This window comes from Polypterus senegalus, chromosome 1 (genome assembly GCF_016835505.1).
Source record: "Polypterus senegalus isolate Bchr_013 chromosome 1, ASM1683550v1, whole genome shotgun sequence".
Lineage (NCBI taxonomy): Eukaryota > Metazoa > Chordata > Cladistia > Polypteriformes > Polypteridae > Polypterus > Polypterus senegalus.
In genome coordinates this window covers 145519886-145540915 of record NC_053154.1, presented here as the reverse complement: position 1 = coordinate 145540915, position 21030 = coordinate 145519886, and the positions used below count along the sequence as shown (strand labels likewise).

The window sequence follows — 21030 nt, the reverse complement described above, 5'->3', positions numbered from 1 at the left end:
AGGTTAAAAAATGCAATGTGAAAGGGGGTGCTTAAGAAACAGAATACTGCTGGGTTTACTAATAATACTAGTTAACCATACAAAATTATAAAAGGCTCCTTGTGCAAGTAATTTACAAAAACATCTGCAAAACATACAGTAACATGAAGCATCTGCAATTGAATGCGAGCTCTTGCTTTCAAATAAGATTTATTATACAGGGGGTCCTCGGGTTACTACTTCTCGAGTTTACAATGCTCACTCCCATAAAAACTTAAAAAAAAATTGAGACATGAGTGTTTCGGCTTATGCCGTTAGCATTGTACTTACACACTACGTGCACGCAGCGGAAGAATACGCAGTAATGCGGGGTATGAGTAAGGGAGTTGGCAAACTAGTTTGGTTGTGCTCAGCGGACGTACGCAGCGTTTGAGTGAGGGAGATGTTGAACTAGTTTGGTTGTGTGCAGAGGAAGTATTTAGTTTGTGTTGCGACTTTTTGGCCTTTATCATGGCTCCTAAACGAAAGTCAGAGTCTTCAGATGGTAGTGCTTCAAAGAAGAGGAAAGCCATCACGATGGAAGTGAAATTAGACATTGTAGTAAAGAGATCAGAAGGCATAAAAGGTAAGGAATTTTTTTACACTCATTTTTTGTCATTTTTTCTGTTACTACAGTACAGTATATTGATGTTGTTTACCTTTTCCTGCGGCTTAGTTGTGTTTCTATGTTCTAGATTATGATTCTGCAAATGTGTTAGGATAGGTAAGTGGCTTAGGCTAGGGTGTGTTTCGACTTACACCAAAATTCGGGTTACATCACTGTTGTAGTAACGGAACTGTGTTGTAACCCAAGGACCCCTTGTATATTTGAATTAGACTGGAATAGTGGCATTCAATATAACAGTCCTAGATCAAATAGATTGAGAACCAACAAGTATTTTGCCTTTGCACTTCTCTTTTTAAAGGAATTAAAATTGATCTTTGGGTAACTGAAAGATTAAAAAAATAAATAAAAGACAACATTATATATATATATATATATATATATATATATATATATATATACATATTTACAGAAGCAATGGCTACTTAATTCTTGGTTCCATTGTACTGTGCACAACAGACGCATGTTAGCACAGTATCAAAGTTTGTACTCAAGTTTATTCCCAATGCAATGTGTAGCTCATAGCACTAGAGGGCACTAATTTGATAATGGATGGATGGATTTTACCTTTTAAGGCTAGGCTTAAAAGAACAAATACACTGACAGCAATGTATATCAGTACTTCTGTATCACATCCAAACAAAAAAATACTAGTAATTGCACCATTTTTTTTATCATTGATAAATTATATATAGTTACAATAGACAGTTTATGTACAGTGATAAAGAAAACAGATAAACCCAAAATGTAGTGTGCTCATGATTAAATCAACAGCCAAAAGAGCTACATTATTAACTATGTGTACATACATATGAATGAACATACAAAATATTTCTAAACTACTTGTGCAGTTTATGGCTGCCAGGAGCTGAAGCCTAATCTGACAGCACTAGATATCAGATGATAGCCAACCCTTAACAACAGTGAAAGTTCATTGCAGGACCTATTTGCATACACATCTTCACTCTCACAGGGTCTAATTTACAGTCTCCATTATTTGTGTCAAAAAATAGTACAATCATTAAAATGGCAGTGGGGAAAAAATTAACATGTTTTAGACAAATATGAAGGACCAAGTGTACTAACAGCATTCTCTTTCTGATATTAAGGATTACAATGCTGCTTGAACATTTTTTTAACAAGTAGGACTTTGAGAATGGTGAAAATTCTCACTCAATGACAATGTAAATATATATGGCCCAAAACTTTTCAATTTCTCAAAAAACTGCAAACACTACAGACTGCCATTGCCAAAGCGGAAAGCAACATTTACCCGGACTAAAACATTCCAACACTGTTACAACCGTTATTAGTGCTACTTCAAAGAGAGAAGTGTTGATTTATAAATTTCTTTAATACGTTAAGTATGTTATACTGTGTTGCATGTTGAAAATGTTTTATTTCTCTTCTTTACATCATTATTATAACCTGCAAATTTTTATTTTCCTACCGAGAACAAATAAAGTATAAATATTTACTAATCTATTGTCACACAGGTGCGCTTGGGAAGAACTCTAAGGGCCTCATTGACAAAGTGCACCAATGTCTCTTCTCCCTCTCCTACAGTTTGCCAGATGGGGAACTCAGCTAAAATATTTCCAGCTCCCGCACTCCCTTCCTGTCCATGCCTCCCTGCTGACCTCGTTTCTGTCCCATTCCTCATGGACCCACCTCTTCCTGCCCAGCACCTATAAAACCCATCCACCCCATCTGATTGCGCCAGTTTCATTTTGGACTCCATACCAGCAATTACTCTCACTTATTTGAAAGAGATAATTGCTGTTGACAATACATGGGGTGAATCTCCAAACCCTTTTCCTTGTTTGTCTATTTTCTTACACTATATAAAAACAGATTAAGATAATTGAATAAAAATCAATTAAGGTCCATTTTATTTAACATACTCCTCAGTAAGCATCACTAGCCTTCATGTCAGTTAGTGATTAGAGTAACTGTGAAAGCATACAAAGACAGATTAAATAAATATAGAAAGAAAATTTCCCAGTTGTTAATGCTGTTGTCTCACAGCTGGATAACACTGGGTTCAAGTTCCTATCTATTATGCATATTTTCTAATTCTGCATTTATTTCCTCAAATTTTTTTTGTACTCCTCCTTTTTCCTGTAAATATGAAAAACAGATTATTCTATATTGATATACAGGTAGTCCCCAGGTTACGGACATCCGACCTATGACTTACAAACGGCCGCAGCTGTGACACTTGCGCCTCAGTAACTGCCACTTCGTCATCTTTGGCCTGGCGACGCTGCAAGCAGTAGCTGGACGGAGGCTATAGGGGGGCAATTTCTGTGCTCGCACAGTGTAGTGTCCCTTGGGCGGCTCCCAGTGGTAAGCAGTGACTCGTGGTCCCTGAACGGGGTGGTGGGGGGTAGCATTTGTAGTGTGTCTCGGTTGACTGCCTGTTGAATGGGGGCAGTGGTGGGCGATTCACTAACCGCCTTCGCCCGCACCGTGTTCGTTCTCAGTGGGCGGACGCTGCTGGCAGCATACTGTAATGGAGGTGACTGTGTGGTGGGCGAATGGTGAATTGCCCCTCGCTGTCCCCATTCATTCTCAATAGCAAGCCTGCTTGTACTGTTATGCACATAGCAGGAAGTTGTCTCTTGTCAGTACATCAGACGTGCTGACAACAGGTGCCTTCCTGCTGTGATAGCATGTACAGTGCTGTGCAGAAATGCTCATCTTAACCTTTTGTCTTCACCCTGTCTCTGAAACACAAATCTGATGCAAGTGCTGGTGGTACAGTAAAGAAGAGAAAAACCATCATCATTGAAAATAAAGTAGAAATAAAAAAAAAAGGTCAGAGACAGGTGACACTCCATCATTCATTGGCAGAGAACTTGGCTAAAGTCGGTCAACAATAGCATTTATTAAAATAATGTACCTGTTCCGACTTACATACAAATTCAACTTAAGTACAAACCTACAGTCCCTATCTCAGAAGTAACCCAGGGACTGAATGTATCTACATAATATAAAGTTGACTGAAAAAAAAAGATGTTCTAATACACCACATGCCCTATTTCATTACAGGGCTGATATCAATCACACAGAGAAATGGGGCAAATGAAGGCTGTCTGCAGACACAAACTGAAAGAAGCAAAATTCAGTGAAACACCAAGAAGATACCAAATGTTTGGAAGGTGCTGTGGCTGTTAGCGTAATCAATTTCAAACTGATCCAGTAAGAAAGGGATTTAACATATATTACATTCCACCCACTTCATCTTATCTGCAACCTTGTGCAATTGCAAAAGTGGAGACTACAATTCCCATGCTCTGCTGCAGACAATGTCATCAGTGCTCACAAAGTTCAAATAAGAGACAAACATGACATGTCAAGAAAAGCAGCAACTGTGGTGTATTTGATTTTTATCTCTCAGCCACTTTGGGATAACAATTTCACTGTCTGTCTGGATTACACATTTATCTCAAATCAATGTTTCTCAACCTACATGGGTTTGGAACCCAATTTTGACAACCCATAGACAGCATTTGAAGAGGAGAGAGTGGGGTAATTTTCCCACTTTTTAAATCGAGTGTGATAAGAGTGGGGGGAGGTGTCCCCTTGGTGAAACAAATGCAGTTAGAAATGGGGAAAACTATTGTGCAGCGTTGTTGATAGCTTTGATAAGACTGGAAGTAGTGATTAAACTACTTTTTTTTAAATTAGTGCATAACATTGTATTTTTGAAAAGCCAACACTGTTGTCATTTGTCATATTGTCATATTTCCAATTAAGTGCTTTTTGAAGAAAAAAAAGAGCAAGTTGAAACAGGTCATAGCAAAAAACACCACTAATAAATCAATTGAGCTACTAACATAATGAAACAAATTTACATGTGGAGAACCAGACAGTGAATCAGTAACTTTTGATTTTTTTGGTTGTCAGACAAAAACTTGCTATAACTTACAGACAGTTCCAATTTAAGGCTTTGATGCCATTGGAGAGTACAGATTTTTTTTAGTAGTTTTTAAGCTTTGAATTATTCAATTTTAAAATTTCCTTTGAAACTTTAATGAATACTGCTCCTGATGATGTCCTTTTATACGGAGTTCTTCGGCAATCTCTTTTACAGCAGTACTGCCAAGGACTGTATATAGCATGTTTAACAGTAACCATCTCATGTGAGCTAATAACATTAACCTTTGGTTTTATTAAAAAAAAAAAAAAATGCAAATATTGTATACTTTGTTGCCAAATTTAAAATAATCTTGTCAAAATTAAAAGATACAACAAGACAACTCATGTCTTTGTATAATTCTATAAGTTACACATAGGGCTGGGTGATAAAACAATAATTATTGAGAAATAACTTTCCTCAATGGAAATATAAGACATGGTTGATAGAAAGCCGATAGAACTCTATCAGACAACATGAAAAGACAATGATAATGAGAGCAGCACTGCGCCGAAAAAATCATGAGGCTGGAATACAGTTAGATGAATCAGGTTAGGTTGACACACATACAGCACACAGCGTAGCAGCTGTAAACAGCACATAATCTAATGTTTGGGCTACAGCAGCCACACACGCCAGTACATCAGAGTGAGAGTGAGGTTAATGAGAACGTGACAACAGAAAATATTAACGAAAACTCAAAAAAAAAAATCAGCATTACCAAAGACGACACCCCAACAGACATGGCCCAAGGCTCAAAAAACATTTTCAATGTTGAAAAGAAGGGTCAGAGGAATTTGGCAGTGAGGAGATATTTTGGCTATTTAAAGTCCGACAAAACGCACTGCAAATTGTGCTGAAAGCATGTTCCCACAAACACAGGTAATACCACTAATCTTTTGTACTGCCTGAAACACTACCATCCTTTAAAGCACATACAATACAAGACTTCATGGTCCCAGACCCAAATAAGTGATGTACTAATGGGGTTTTCTTGTGCTTTTTTTTCCCTCCCTTGGAGCATAAGCTGACCACAACTGAATGAATGTCAGTTTTGTTTATACTCTCCTCCGTTTACATTTAAATGCTGCTTGAATTTGTACTAAGGATATATGCAGAATGCATTTTGTATATTCATTTGTGGGTTTGTTTCCCAACTACTTAAAACAGTCTGAATCTAAACAAAGGATACAGTATAGAGGTAGGTTTTTTTTTTCTTTCTCATTAATACCTAATTAATTTATTTGGAAGTTTGTGCCCTGTGTTGGCTGGGACTGACTCCAGCAGACCCCTCCAAGGCCCTGTGTTAGTATATAGCGGGTTGGATAATGGATGGATGGAAGTGACTGTGTTCTCCAGTAAAACTTGAAAGCTTTAAGATTTTAGACTTGAAGTTTTAGAATTAAGAGTTAATTTTATTTATTTGGAATTGACCAACAAATTTTGTGTGTTCTGTTAGTAAAACTTCAAAAGACTTTGACTTATCAGAATTAAAATTTTATTTTATTATATATACCTATTTTATTTGAAATATAGTTGTATAATATTCACAGTACATTTGTTCTATTCAACTTCTGAAAGAAAATAATATTTAAACCAAAATTAACCTTATGATATTTTCACATCTCAATTAGTAGTAAAAAGGAACCTTTAAGCTTAACAGAAATAGTGATTTGATTTACATCATAATATATATTGATATTGTCTGATATGAAAAATATTATCATAAAAAAACTTTTTTCCATATCACCCAGCCCTATTTTCACATATCTTCAAGTTGCACATGTGTAGCAGTCACATTAATCCATCTTGAAAATGTATCCTCACAGTTCCTCCTCAGACAAAAGGAAAGCATTTTAAAAAAGGATTCAGAGCGGATTCTTTTTGACAGCGGCATTGGATGAATGGAACATAGAAGACAAATAATCAGTCATCTTGACTGACGACAACACGATACAACTTATGGAGCTAGTTAACATTGGCTGCTAGGCTGCTCTAAATTTCCAACAATTGCCCACTTGCTTGGCCGGGTGAGACACAGTGATAACTTTTTTCACCATGGCATTCAAGTAAGTTACATGCTTAAATAGAAAGAAACATTTCCGGACATGCCAACACACAAACTTGTGATAAATGCATTCATGCGTTACAACAGCACATTGGAGATGCTAAAAAGGGTTTTGGACAAGAGCCAAACATCTCAGCAGCTCTACATATCAGCAGCGATGTAGCTTCTGGTGTGACTGCCATCCGGCACGGTTATCTGCCACACATCCGTCACAGGCGCCCAGTCATTTTTAATGCAGTGATATGTAATTGTCATATATGAATCTGTTATATTGGATGTCCAGGTTTCACAAGTTGGAACTACTCCCTCTGCTGACATGAGAGATGTGGCAATGCTTTGCTTAAGAACTTCATAAAGCATAGGTAGAAAAGCTTCACTCATTTGCTTTCTGGTTGTTATAGCATACTGCACTTCCAAAACCTCTATCATTTTTTGAAAACTGGATCTAACAATATCTACAGTGTAGATTTAGGCTCTACTCATTTGAATGTTGACTGAGATTATTTATGGGTGATGTCAGGATACATGATTTCTCAAATTTGTTGTAACGCATTTAGTAACTATTTCACAATTCCAGTGGGTCACAACTTTGTTAACTATGCCTTTATTTAAAACAGCCTGGAAAATTCCAGAAAATGATGTCAAGCTTTTAGGCAAATACACAATTAGCATTTGATAGCCAATTAGCCTAACTGAAGTCAAAATGTGGATATATATTAAGGCATGCCATTAAACTCACTGACTTTGCTTGACATGATGGGAAAATCAAAAGAAATCAGAAAAGACCTCAAATAATAGATTGTAGCCTTCCACAAATTTGGTTCCTACATGAGAACAAATTACAAATGCCTGAAGTTTCCATGTTCATCTGTACAAACAATAAAATGCAAGTATAAACACCATACTGCTCAGGAAATGGGCGCATTGTGTCTCCTAGACAAGAAATTACTTTGGCACGAAAATTGCAAATCAATCCCAGAACAGCAAGAGAGGACCTTGTGAAGAAGCTGGAAGAAACAGGGAGACAATTATCTATATCCACAGAAAAACAAGTCCTGTATCGACATAACCTGAAAGGCTGTTCAGCAAGGTAGAAGTCACTGCTCCAAAAGTACCATAAAAAAGCCAGACTGCAGTTTACTTTGGCACACAAGGACAAAGATCCTACCTTCTGTAGAATTGTCCTCTGGTCTGATGAATCCAACAGAAATACAGATGCCAAACTGCATGATGCAAACCACTAGTTAGCTACAGAAACAGGATTGCCAGATTACAGTTTGTGAAAAAGTTCTTAAAAGGAGCCTGCAGAACTCTGGACAAAGTCTTGTGGACAAATAAGACAAAGATTAACCTGTAACAAAAGCAAATTGTGGAGACAAAACTGAACTGTCCAAGATGCAAAGCATACCTCCTCATCTGTTAAACATGGTGGTGGGGGTATTATGGCTTGAGCTTTTACGGCTGACACTGGTACACTTACCTTCATTGATGATGTAACTGCTAACGGCAGTTGCACAATGAATTCTGAGGCGCACAGAAACAACTTGTATACTCAAATTCAAGTTAATGCCTCCAAATGGATTGGATGGAGCGTCATTAAGCAACAAGATAACGATCCCAAACATACTTTTAAGATAACACAGGAGTTTTTGAAAGCTAAACAATGGAAAATTCTTGAATGGTCAAGCCAGTCAAATAATATAAAGCCAACTGAGCATATCTTCCATATGCTGAAAAGAAAATTTAAGAGGACAAGCCCCCACAACAAGCACAAACTGAATATGGTTGCATTAGAGGATTGGCAAACCATCACCAGAGAAGATACTCAGCACCTGGTGATGTCTATGAATTACAGACTTCAAGCAGCCACTGTATGCAAGGGGATATGCAACAAAGTACTACATAGGACTATTTTAATATACTTACAATTGTTATGTCCCAAACATTATGCTCCCCTGAAATGGTGAGACCATGTAGAAAAAGTGTTATTTCTACATGATGTGACCGAAATGTATGCAAATACCCTTAACACTAGAATTACCAGAGCCAACAAAAAAAACTTTTATCTTCTAAATGTGTCGATAAGCAGCAAGAAGAAAGCAGCTTGCTATACCATCAACCCAAAACCCCCTCCTCCACCTCAGAATGGGCAAGAAGTTCTCCCAGTTTCTACCTTGATTGATTATCTGGGAGTGAGCTACCCAGAATTGTATGGGGAAATCATCTGATGTGTGTTTTATGTCTATAACAATCGATGTAAACACATTGTTAAAACAAAAACATTTTCATGTTTTAGTAATAAATAACAAAATGTATACACGAACTGTATAATGTGTGAAGGCTGATGGCCAAATATTAAATAAACACTTTCACAAAAGGTGCAAGCACAATAAATCAGCTTCCGTGGTGCTGTGGTTAGAACGGCCGACTTATAATCCAGAGGTTGTGAGTTCGAAACCAGCTCCCTGGCAAATTTACCATTTAGAGTAGTGAGCTGCTCTTATTGTTATTATACAATAAAAACATATATTTGATTTGTGTCTGTTACAGCCAGTGCAAATTTATAGTAAGATCCGACGCGGCTACTTTTTATCTGAAACTGGGAATAACTGTAGATGTGAGTGATGTTTTGAGACAATTGAACTAGAAATTCTCTGATCTCGAGGGATAAAAGCTGACACACAAATGCTGGTCAATTTGCTTGCTTCGTATTTCACCGCCACTTTTTTTTTTTTTTTTTAATTCAGTTTTATTGAGTTTCCCTGCTCATGATGAATTAGTATGCACCTTATGGTCCATGATGTCAAAGCCGCACTGACAAAAAAAACAGAGACTTAGGTATATATTAGATTTGGAATAACTAATAATTTTATGAACAGTATAGTAGATTTCGGAAAACATTGTGGCACTGATGCAACATCATTCATATTAATTCACACACTTTTTTGCGCTTGTAATCAGTGACCACGGTTGTTTTTTTTTTTTCCTTCGATCTTGCCAGTGTCCACTTTTGGGTGCATGGGGTGTTTCCTTTGTACTCCAGGACATGCAGAGGAAAGAATAGTACAGAGAGGTCAGTTCCGCGCTATAGGCAATCATCAGATTCAAAATCTTTCAAACTTTCTTCTTATCTCATTGCTCTCAGTCCTAGCTACTTGTCTCAGGGCTTTTATCTAGAGCTGCCATGTCTTTTTTGGAATACGGAGACCAAAACTTCACAAAGTATTCCAGATGAGGCCACACAAGTGCGTTCTATAGTTTAGTATAATCTTCCTTGACTTGTACTCAATACATTTACCTGTATTAAAATGATTCTTTTTCTTTTTGGGGGCTGCAGGGGTGATTCTATAATACGTTTCCAATACCAGGCATCTATCGCTAATGCTTTTTAGATGAATCCAAATATCCCCAATTAAGATGCGACTCTTCACTTTAAGATACACATTGAAATTTGCTTTAGCATGAAAGGCAAAATCATAAAAAGGAAGATCGTTACTAAATACTGTGCATCCACCTGTATTAATTATTCCCATGTCTTATATTTTGTCAGGTTTCTGGTACTGCTATGATATCGTAATTAGGTGTAACTATGTATAACTTCAGTTTATTTGTTTTATTCTTCTGGCATTAAAGCAATCATTTTTATTGTATTATTAATTTTATCATATATTATTGTATAATTATTTTTATAATACTGACATTTTTTCCATTATGTGATGTTATAAACCAAGCCGATTATGAACTCACTGCCTTGCCTTGTACCTTTACTAATACATCAGTGAAACTCCTTCATCCCCCTCGACAAAGCACTGAATTGAATTTCACACTAGCAGTACAGGGCCAACTTTTTCAAGAAGGTGCCTCAATGTCCCTTAAACTTATGCCTTACTACTCTACATCAAAATCTGAAACATGCATTAGATCTTTTGATATCCTAAAATCTTACCTGGACTGGCACAGGCAGAAATACTGAGAAGGCCACCTCATCAGTTCTGCCCTTCAGTTTGACACCATATTGTTTAAATCAGGATTTCAGAACTAACAGCTTGACTGCACCTGTCATTTATTTCAACACTGACAATGACAACTGCACTGGCCAGGAGCTTATCTATTCTTATTCAGGGGTGGACTCCCACCAGTGCAGTACAAAGTCAAAACCATTCGGGTTCCTAATCCTTGCCTAATATCTCTTCTGCTCCACAAGGTCCTGGTCTCGTTTGGACATCTCCAACTTCAGAGTTAGTGCCCTTGAATAGGGTGCACCTCCTATCTTGCACCAATGCCTTATAGTGACCCACCTGCCTCTCACCTTGTGGTCTGAAGTATTCTGCTGTGCCAATTTACGGGTGCACTCTCTCTCGCTCTAAAGCACATCTGGGCTAGATCTGACAGTTATCTATTACAACGCTGACTAGCTTCCTCATTCTTAAGTTCAGTGATGCTGCCTTTTCCCATATACAGTATGTAGACCTCTTTGAAACAACTCTCCAAAATGTCTATTATCATGTAGGTATTGTATTGTTTTAACCTTATTTTTAAAATTTGGATTCCAACGGCTTAACCAATTTTAAATTTTAAAATTAGTTATGACTTTAAAGAAACAACAGTTGTTATTTAATATCTGCTAACCAGTACATGGGCAACTGACATATTTTAATTAAATTTCATATATTAGTAACATTCAATACTAAGCACTTGGGCAAATCCATCAAAAAGGTGGATGGGAGCACACGGTACATGCTCTGTATATCAGCACAAATAAATGTAACAAAGTAAATTATTTATGCTCACAGCACATTAAACCACAAGCCTGTGTATGTGCAAGTTCATATACTAAGTGCACCAAGTGAGCCACATTGTGAAATTGACAATTTTGTCAAATCACTTAATGTGATGCAACACCATCAACAGCTATCGCTTTACTTCTCTGCTCCACAAGCTGAAATTTAAGGATTCCAACCTGGTATGTATGTTTATTTTTTTGGAGGGTCATCATTTAAGCAATGTGTTAGCCCTGCCAACCAGATCAGATGAGCACAGAGCAAGATTGAACTGAAGGGACTTTCACTGTCCCTATAAAACTCTTGGGTGCAATGAAAAGATGAATAAACTGGTTCCTAATGCCAATACTGTAATGAGTCCTTCTCCAAAGGACTGCCATACGAAAATGAACAGTTAAGGAAACATTATTACCTTGAACAATTATCAGATTAAGTAACAGAAAAGCACAAATAGTATGACTATCAAATTATAAAAAATTTATTAAATCTTAATAAAAAGGTAATTACAGAAAATAATAAATAGAAACTAGTTTTGTGCCAAAGTTGTTTTAAAATGCAAAATCATTTACCTCATTGCCATGTTTCTGCAGTAACTCTATCTCCTGTTGCGTGAAGGTTGTCATGGAAATAGACTTTACTCTGTGTGGTGGATTGAGGCCTCGTCTGAAAATAACAAAAAAAAAAAAACATCCTTCAATTTTTCTAGAAAGAAAGATTTGGAATTTTGGGCACAAAATAATGCAAGGGCTGCAAATGTGGTTCTATGACACATGTTAACCATAAAATTATTATCTACATAAGGAGACAAAACAAAGAGATAGAAATATACACATATATAGAGAAATAATTTACACTATATTTAATTGGGATTTCTGTCCTGAGCCCCCTTATGTCATTGTAGATAATTTGCACGATATTTAATTGGGATTTCGGTCTAGAGGCCTTTATGACACGGTAGACTTAGGATATCCCTTTCAATAGCACAGTTTGTACCATCATACTAAAGACACCGAATTAAACAGGTGCTGAATTAATACATTGACAGGTACGGAGTCAAATAATTAGCATTAATTTAATATGCATATACAATTAACTGTACTTATCTATTTGCAGTGATTGAGGCAGAACCATTTTATATGCTAATTACACTTGTTTATTCTCGGCGTTCTCTCTCTACAAGGGTCATTCCATATGAAATCAACCAAATGCCCATGTACTTCAGACTCAAAAAATTCTGGAAAAAACTACCAGGTGCAAACCATGTTAATCAGGTGATACCCTGCAATCTTTTTTTGATATTACATCAATACTTTCCAAGATTCAGCCAGTTTACCGAGGGGATGGGGGTGTTAATTTTAACCGGCCTCGTTTTTTTCTTCACTGGACTTCACAAGTCCATAGCTAAAGAACTAAACCACTGAGCAGACTCAGACTTTGGACACTGGAACATTAAATGGTATAGTATGTGATGAAATTAAAACATTTGGTCCAGATGACGCAAAGCAGGCAGGGTTGAAACTGCATTTGTACACACTACATACATTATACCTCAAAGAAAACAACTATATTTCTGACTTTATTGTTAACTATTGCAAAGGGTAATTTTTTACTGACAACTTGTTACGGTAGCTCTGGTTTATCCATGAATATTACTCAAATTAAGATCAAATACCCATATTTGACAATAAGCTATTTTGAAGAATATACACTTAGTCATGTGGTATACAGTGATCCCTCGTTATATCACGCTTCGACTTTCGCGGCTTCACTCTATTGCGATTTTTTTCTCATACGCGCTTACGTCACTACACATGCGCTTTCTGAGAACTTTTATCTAAGTCCCACGATGGCTCCGAAACGTGCTGCTTTTTCTAAGCCTTCTGACAATAAAACTAAGCGCCGGAGGAAGATGCTTACTATCCGGGAGAAGGTGAAACTCTTGGATATGATCAAAGATGGCAATACCCTACAAAAGCCTCCTCACGCATATGAAAAGACAGCGGCAGCAACTGCCTATCAAGATGTTCTTCAGCCGCGCACCCAGACACCTACTGCCTACTCCTAGCACTCCTTCACCGGAAGAAGACAACGACGCACCTGCTGAAGATACTGCACCACCTGAATACTCTCCTACTGAGGTCGTGGCCTTCATAGGTTAGTGGTTGTGTGTAAGAATTGTGTGTGTCTGTGTGTAATTAAATGTACAGTACAATAATCTACTATATAAAAGCGGTCGGGATTGTCCTACCGTCCCACGAGTGCAAAGCGTAGCGGTATTCCGCTTATCACAGACCTACTACTTGCGGCTTGCAGTATGAAGCGACGCGATGTGAGCAGAGTTCAGGTGCTCCCATCGTTCCCTTGCTTTTGTGCGCGATGCGCTGGAAAAACAGACAAAATTATGTCTCTGGAAATAATTAATGTTGATGGAGTACAAATACCTCACCGTGTAGTAAATATCTGGGAGATGGTGCTTGCTTATTCTCAGCTATAGCTTATTTAGTTCATGAAACTCCATCTTTAGCGGAACTGATTCGGGCTGACATTGTACGACTTTGGACAGGCACTCGAGGGGATAAAAAACGTCGTTTTGGAGATGTTATGAATGGGCACTTTGATGTTCTCATTCCCTACACTTACATGCCTGATGTACACATGGAGCGCACACAAATTGAGGATAAAAGTCGGTCGCCTTAAAAGGCGGGTAAACCTAGTAATATGATATTTGTAACATCTAATATGTCTTATTTTCTCTTATTTTGTCTAATATATTGGGTAATACTGAGTGTAATGGTGACTAAAGGGTGTTATTTCATGTCTATAGGGCTCTAATAATGTTAAAAAAACGTATTTAGAAGGTCGTAAACAGGTTTTCTATACTCTAACTGCGAAAATATTCGATTTATAAATAAAGAATCCTACTTCGCGAAAATTCATTTATCACGGTTGAGTCTGGAATGCATTAACCGTGATAAACGAGGGTTCACTGTACTTACTTTAAACAGTACTGTAATCAGTGGCAAATATTACTTGCCAAAGAGACAATTACTTGGACAACTTTTTAGAGGTCATCAATTGCAGTCGGCTAATACTGTATAAGAGATGCTCTGCTCAAATTTTTTAAGGCAGAGACTAATCACTGATTTCAAGTTACCATTCTTGTTTGATATAGGATTCTGCTGATCAATAGTCCTGGGTCTTGGCCATATTTTTTGCTTCATGATGCACCAAATATTTTCAATTGATGAAAGGTATGGACTGCAGGTAGGCCAGTTCAGCACCCAGGCTATTCTAATAAAGCCTTGCTGTTGTAATAGATGCAATATGAAATTTATCGTTGTCCTGCTGAAATATGCAAGGCCTTCCCTGAAAAAGTTTGTCTGGATGGAAGCATTTATAGCTCTAAAACCTGTACATAACTTTCAGCACTGATGGTGCCTTTCCAAATGTGCAAGCCACCAATTCCATAGGCACTAATGTACCCACCCCCATACCACAAGATATGCAGACTTTTGAACTGAGCACTGATAAGCTGGATGGTCCCTCTCCTCTTTAGTCTGGAGGACGCTGCATCCATGATTTCCAAAAATTATTTAAATTTTCAATTTGTCTGACCACAGAACAAGTTTTCTGCTTTGCCTCAGTCAATTTTAAATGGGCTTTGGCCCACAGAAGATGGAAGTGTTTCTGGATCATGTTCGCATATGGCTTCTTCTTTCCATGACAGAGTTTTAACCTGCATTGGTGGATGTCACGGTGAACTGTGTTCACAGATAATGATTCCTGGTAGTGTTCCTGAGCCCTTGCAGTGACTTCCATGGCAGAATCATGCCTATTTTTAATGCAGTGCCGCCTGAGTGCCCGAAGATCACAGAAATCCAATATTGATTTTCGACCTTGTCCCTTGTGCACAGAGATTTCTCTAAATTCTCTGAAACTTTTGATGATATGTTCTGTAGATGGTTTAGATGATTAAAGTCTTTAACGTTTAGGAACATTATTCTGAAATTGGGCCAAACTTTGCAGATGCAGTTTTTTGTAGATTGGTGTACCTCTGCCCATCTTTACTTCTGAGACTCTTCTGAGTTTGATACCCAATCATGTTACTGACCTGTTGCCTATTAACCAAATTAGTTACAAAATGTTCCTCCAGCTGTTTCTTTTTACTACCACTTACTTTTGCAGCCTTTATTTTCCCCCATCCCAACTTTGAGTTCAAACTGAATTTTTTTCATGAAACAGTAAAATGTCTCACTTTCAACATTTGATGTTTTCTGTCTATTGGGAATAAAATACGGGTTTATGAGATGTGCAAATCATTGCATTCTGTTTTTATTTACATTTTACACAGTGTCCTAACTATTTTGGAATTACGGTTATATGTATATACACAAACATTATAAACTGCTCAAAAAAATTAAAGGAACACTTTGAAAACACATCAGATCTCAATGGGAGAAAGAAATCCTCCTGGATATCTATACTGATATAGACTGGGTAATGTGTTAGGAATGAAAGGATGCCACATCGTTTGATGGAAATGAAAATGATCAACCTACAGAGCCCTGAATTCAAAGACGCCCCAAAAATCAGAGTGAAAAAATTATGTGGCAGTCTAGTACATTTGGCCAAAATTTAATTAGCGCAACTCAAAATTGTACACAGCACTTTGTATGGCCCCTGTGTTCTTGTATACATGCCTGACAACATCGGTGCATGCTTCTAATGAGATGACAGATGGTGTTGTGGGGGATCTCCTCCCAGATCTGGACCAGGGCATCACTGAGCTCCTGGACAGTCTGAGGTGCAACCTGGTGGCATTGGATGGACCAAAACATAATGTCCCAGAGGTGTTCTATTGGATTTAGGTCAGGAAAGTGTGGTGGCCAGTCAATGATATCAATTCCTTCATCCTCCAGGAACTGCCTGCATACTCTCACCACATAAGGCCAGGAATTGTCGTGCACCAGGAGCCACTGTACCAGCATAGGGTCTGACAATGGGTCCAAGGATTTCATCCTGATACCTAATGGCAGCCAAGGTGCCTTTGTCAAGCCTGTAGCGGTCTGTGTGACCCTCCATGGATATGTTTCCCCAGACAATCATTAACCCACCACCAAACTGCTCATGCTGAATGATGTTACAGGCAGCATAATGTTCTCCATGGCTTCTCCAGACCCTTTCACTTCTGTCACGTGCTCAGGGTGAACCTGCTCTCATCTGTAAAAAGCACAGGGCACCAGTGGTGCATCTGCCAATTCTGGTATTTTATGGCGAATGCCAATCGAGCTGCATGCTGCTGGGCAGTGAGCTCAGGGCCCATTAGAGGACACGGGGCCCTTGGGTCACCCTCATGAAGTCTATCTGGTTGTTTGGTCAGAGACATTCACACCAGTGGCCTGCTGGAGGTCATTTTGTAGGGCTCTGGCAGTGCTCATCCTGTTCCTCCTTGCCCAAAGGAGCATATACTGGTCCTGCTGATGGGTTATGGACCTTCTATGGACCTCTCCAGCTCTCCTAGAGTAACTGCTTGTCTCCTAGAATCTCCTCCATGCCCTTGAGACTGTGCAGGGAGACACAGCAAACCTTCTGGCAATGACACGTATTGATGTGCCATCCTGGAGAAGTTGGACTACCTGTGCAACCTCTGTAGGGTCCAGGTATCGCCTCATGCTACCAGTAGTGACACTGACTGTAGCCAAATGCAAAACTAGTGAAGAAACAGTCAGAAAAGATGAGGAGGGAAAAATGTCAGTGGCCTCCACCTGTTAAACCATTCCTGTTTTGGGGGTCATCTCATTGTTGCCCCTCTAGTGCATCTGTTGTTAATTTCATTAACACCACAGCAGCTGAAACTGATTAACAACCCCCTCTGCTACTTAACTGACCAGATTAATATCCCATAAGTTTCATTGACTTTATGCTATACTCTGATTAAAAAGTGTTCCTTTAATTCTTTTGAGCAATATTATATGTATATATATATATATGTATATATATGTATATATATATATATATATATATATATATATATATATATATATATATATATATACAGTGGTGTGAAAAACTATTTGCCCCCTTCCTGATTTCTTATTCTTTTGCATGTTTGTCACACAAAATGTTTCTAATCATCAAACACATTTAACCATTAGTCAAATATAACACAAGTAAACAGAAAATGCAGTTTTAAATGATGGTTTTATTATTTAGGGAGAAAAAATCCAAACCTACATGGCCCTGTGTGAAAAAGTAATTGCCCCCTGAACCTAATAACTGGTTGGGCCACCCTTAGCAGCAATAATTGCAATCAAGTGTTTGCGATAACTTGCAATGAGTCTTTTACAGCGCTCTGGAGGAATTTTGGCCCACTCATCTTTGCAGAATTGTTGTAATTCAGCTTTATTTGAGGGTTTTCTAGCATGAACTGCCTTTTAAAGGTCATGCCATAGCATCTCAATTGGATTCAGGTCAGGACTTTGACTAGGCCACTCCAAAGTCTTCATTTTGTTTTTCTTCAGCCATTCAGAGGTGGATTTGCTGGTGTGTTTTGGGTCATTGTCCTGTTGCAGCACCCAAGATCGCTTCAGCTTGAGTTGACGAACAGATGGCGGACATTCTCCTTCAGGATTTTTGGTAGACAGTAGAATTCATGGTTCCATCTATCACAGCAAGCCTTCCAGGTCCTGAAGCAGCAAAACAACCCCAGACCATCACACTACCACCACCATATTTTACTGTTGGTATGATGTTCTTTTCTGAAATGCTGTGTTCCTTTTACGCCAGATGTAACGGGACATTTGCCTTCCAAAAAGATAAACTTTTGTCTCATCAGTCCGCAAGGTATTTTCCAAAAGTCTTGGCAATCATTGAGATGTTTCTTAGCAAAATTGAGAAGAGCCCTAATGTTCTTTTTGCTTAACAGTGGTTTGCGTCTTGGAAATCTGCCATGCAGGCTGTTTTTGCCTAGTCTCTTTCTTATGGTGGAGTCGTGAACACTGACCTTAATTGAGGCAAGTGAGGCCTGCAGTTCTTTAGGCGTTGTCCTGGGGTCTTTGTGACCTCTCGGATGAGTCGTCTCTGCGCTCTTGGGGTAATTTTGGTCGGCCGGCCACTCCTGGGAAGGTTCACCACTGTTCAATGTTTTTGCCATTTGTGGATAATGGCTCTCACTGTGGTTCGCTGGAGTCCCAAAGCTTTAGAAATGGCTTTATAACCTTTACCAGACTGATAGATCTCAGTTACTTCTCATTTGTTCCTGAATTTCTTTGGATCTTGGCATGATGTCTAGCTTTTGAGGTGCTTTTGGTCTACTTCTCTGTGTCAGGCAGCTCCTATTTAAGTGATTTCTTGATTGAAACAGGTGTAGCAGTAATCAGGCCTGGGGTGGCTACGGAAATTGAACTCAGGTGCAATACACCACAGTTAGGTTATTTTTGAACAAGGGGGCAATTACTTTTTCACACAGGTCCATGTAGGTTTGGATTTTTTTTCTCCCTAAATAATAAAAACCATAATTTAAAAACTGCATTTTGTGTTTACTTCTGTTATATTTGACTAATGGTTAAATGTGTTTGATGATCAGAAACATTTTGTGTGACAAACATGTAAAAAAATAAGAAATCAGGAAGGGTGCAAATAGTTTTTCACACCACTGTATATATATATATATATATATATATATATATATATATATATATATATATATATATATATATATATATATACACACACACACATATCTCCTTTGGGGTGCGAGGAGCTGTTGCTGGGGGTGCCAGAATCCATTGAGGAAGAAAAATTTAAAACATTATTTGTACAAAATCTTAATTTATCTATCCATTCCTAAATAATTAAATGGGCAGGCTATTTCGGTATCAGTGCAATATGCTGCTTGTTAAAACGGATGACTCCTAATCTTACGTGCACTTAGTGCTGCGTGGGTATTATGAACTATCGTATTTGTTCAAGTTCTATTTAAATTTGAAATATAAGTAATTTTTATTTGGTGGACAGAAATATGTTTAGTAGGAATGAAAGTTAAATTTAATCATCATTGCATACATTTTTCTTCACCACAGAAATTGAAAGACTAAATCCAACTTCCATTCCTACCAAAGATATTTCTGGCGCCTGCCTGCCTGAGTCACCCTCGCTTCCCAGTTACTTTTTTACCGTTCATTTAATCTTGGCTAGTCGCGGAAATATTATAACATGGAAGGAGGATTACACAGAGTATGGCTTTACCATAACAATTATTGATGTCGAATAAAGTATCTATGATCCTAAAGCTTAAATTGGTGATCTGGTTTTCTGCGTTAACCTCATATTTTTTCATACTGCGAGGGTAAAATGAATCGTTAAGCGCTGATATAGGCCTATATATATTGAATATATTGAAATAGTTTTACTATAAAATAATGCAAACAGTACGTGGCACGTGCTTCTCCCTAATTCCGGGCTTATCAGGCAGTACACACTCACTGCACCCACTCTCGAATCAGAACCTCAGGCGTCAGCGCTAAAGGCGAAGCCTCTCATGTTGCGCTATGGTGTGTGGGTCGTTTATTTGCTCCGTATGTAGATCGGTGTATGTGTGTATGTGTGTATATATATATATATATATATATATATATATATATATATATAACTTTTGAGAATGCAACGTATAGTTTTGTCCAGGAGGAAAGCAATGTTGCCTCAAATCAATGGTAACCTTTTGTAGGGTGTGTCCCAGAGACTTATTAATTGTCATCGCGAAGCAGAGCCTTACTGGAAATTTGAGGCATTTCAATTGAAATGGGAGATCAGAGGGTATAACGGTGATGCCAGCAATACAGTCAGAGTGTGGCACTCTGCTTTTTTTGTGTAGCTGCCTTCACACAGCCTCTTCGCTGCTTTATAAACAAACGCCATATAAAGCCATCACCTTGTCAATTGTGTAATGCGTTTTTTGAACAGGTTTGATGTATGGAAGTGATCACTCGTACTGCGTTCAGTAAGTTCTCGTGAGCTGCTATCTTGTGTGATGTTGCGATGTCTACGGCTTAATTTAACGTTATCTAAGACCCGGCACTTAAAAGTTTCTGGCTCCAGTCCGGTTGTAATATGACGAAGCTGTGCAAGCTCACTTTTGAGAATGCAAGTATAGTTGTCCAGGAGAAAAGCAATCTTGCCTGAAATCAATGGCATCATTTTGTAGGGTCTGTCCCTGAGACTTATTACTTGTCATCGCGCAGCTGAGCCTTACTGGAAATTGGAGGCATCTGAATTGAAATGGGAGATCAGAGGGTATAAAGCGGACGCGAGGAATACATTGAGTGTGGAGAAACTCTAGAGACAGCGTGTGTATTAACTTGTGGATTTTTCTGTGAGTATTTGGTGGCAGTGTGATGAAATTGCTTCGGAAGACGCCGTTAGCTGCGGAGCACAGCTCAGAGCGAAATGAGGTAAATTGGGAGGGGATATGACGACGTGACTCCCCCACCCGCCTTAACTGTCAAACCCCCACAAACACAGTCTCTCGGAATTTGCATAAGCACACCCTTCACCTGCAATTTTAACTTAGTTACAAAGTGATCAAAACTCTTGTTTATATCCTGCGTCCTCTCATTAA

At 38.3% G+C, this 21030-nt stretch overlaps 1 protein-coding gene across 10 annotated transcripts in view; it reads right to left on the bottom strand.

Moving 5' to 3' along the window:
* Positions 1–21030, bottom strand: part of agfg1a (ArfGAP with FG repeats 1a) — a 136409-nt gene that overhangs the window by 70109 nt on the left and 45270 nt on the right. For all 10 annotated transcript variants that reach the window (XM_039759886.1, XM_039759849.1, XM_039759895.1 and 7 more), the window contains exon 2: positions 11984–12077. In XM_039759886.1, the coding sequence (XP_039615820.1) occupies positions 11984–12077 (94 nt within the window). The remainder of the gene's footprint in view (positions 1–11983; positions 12078–21030) is intronic.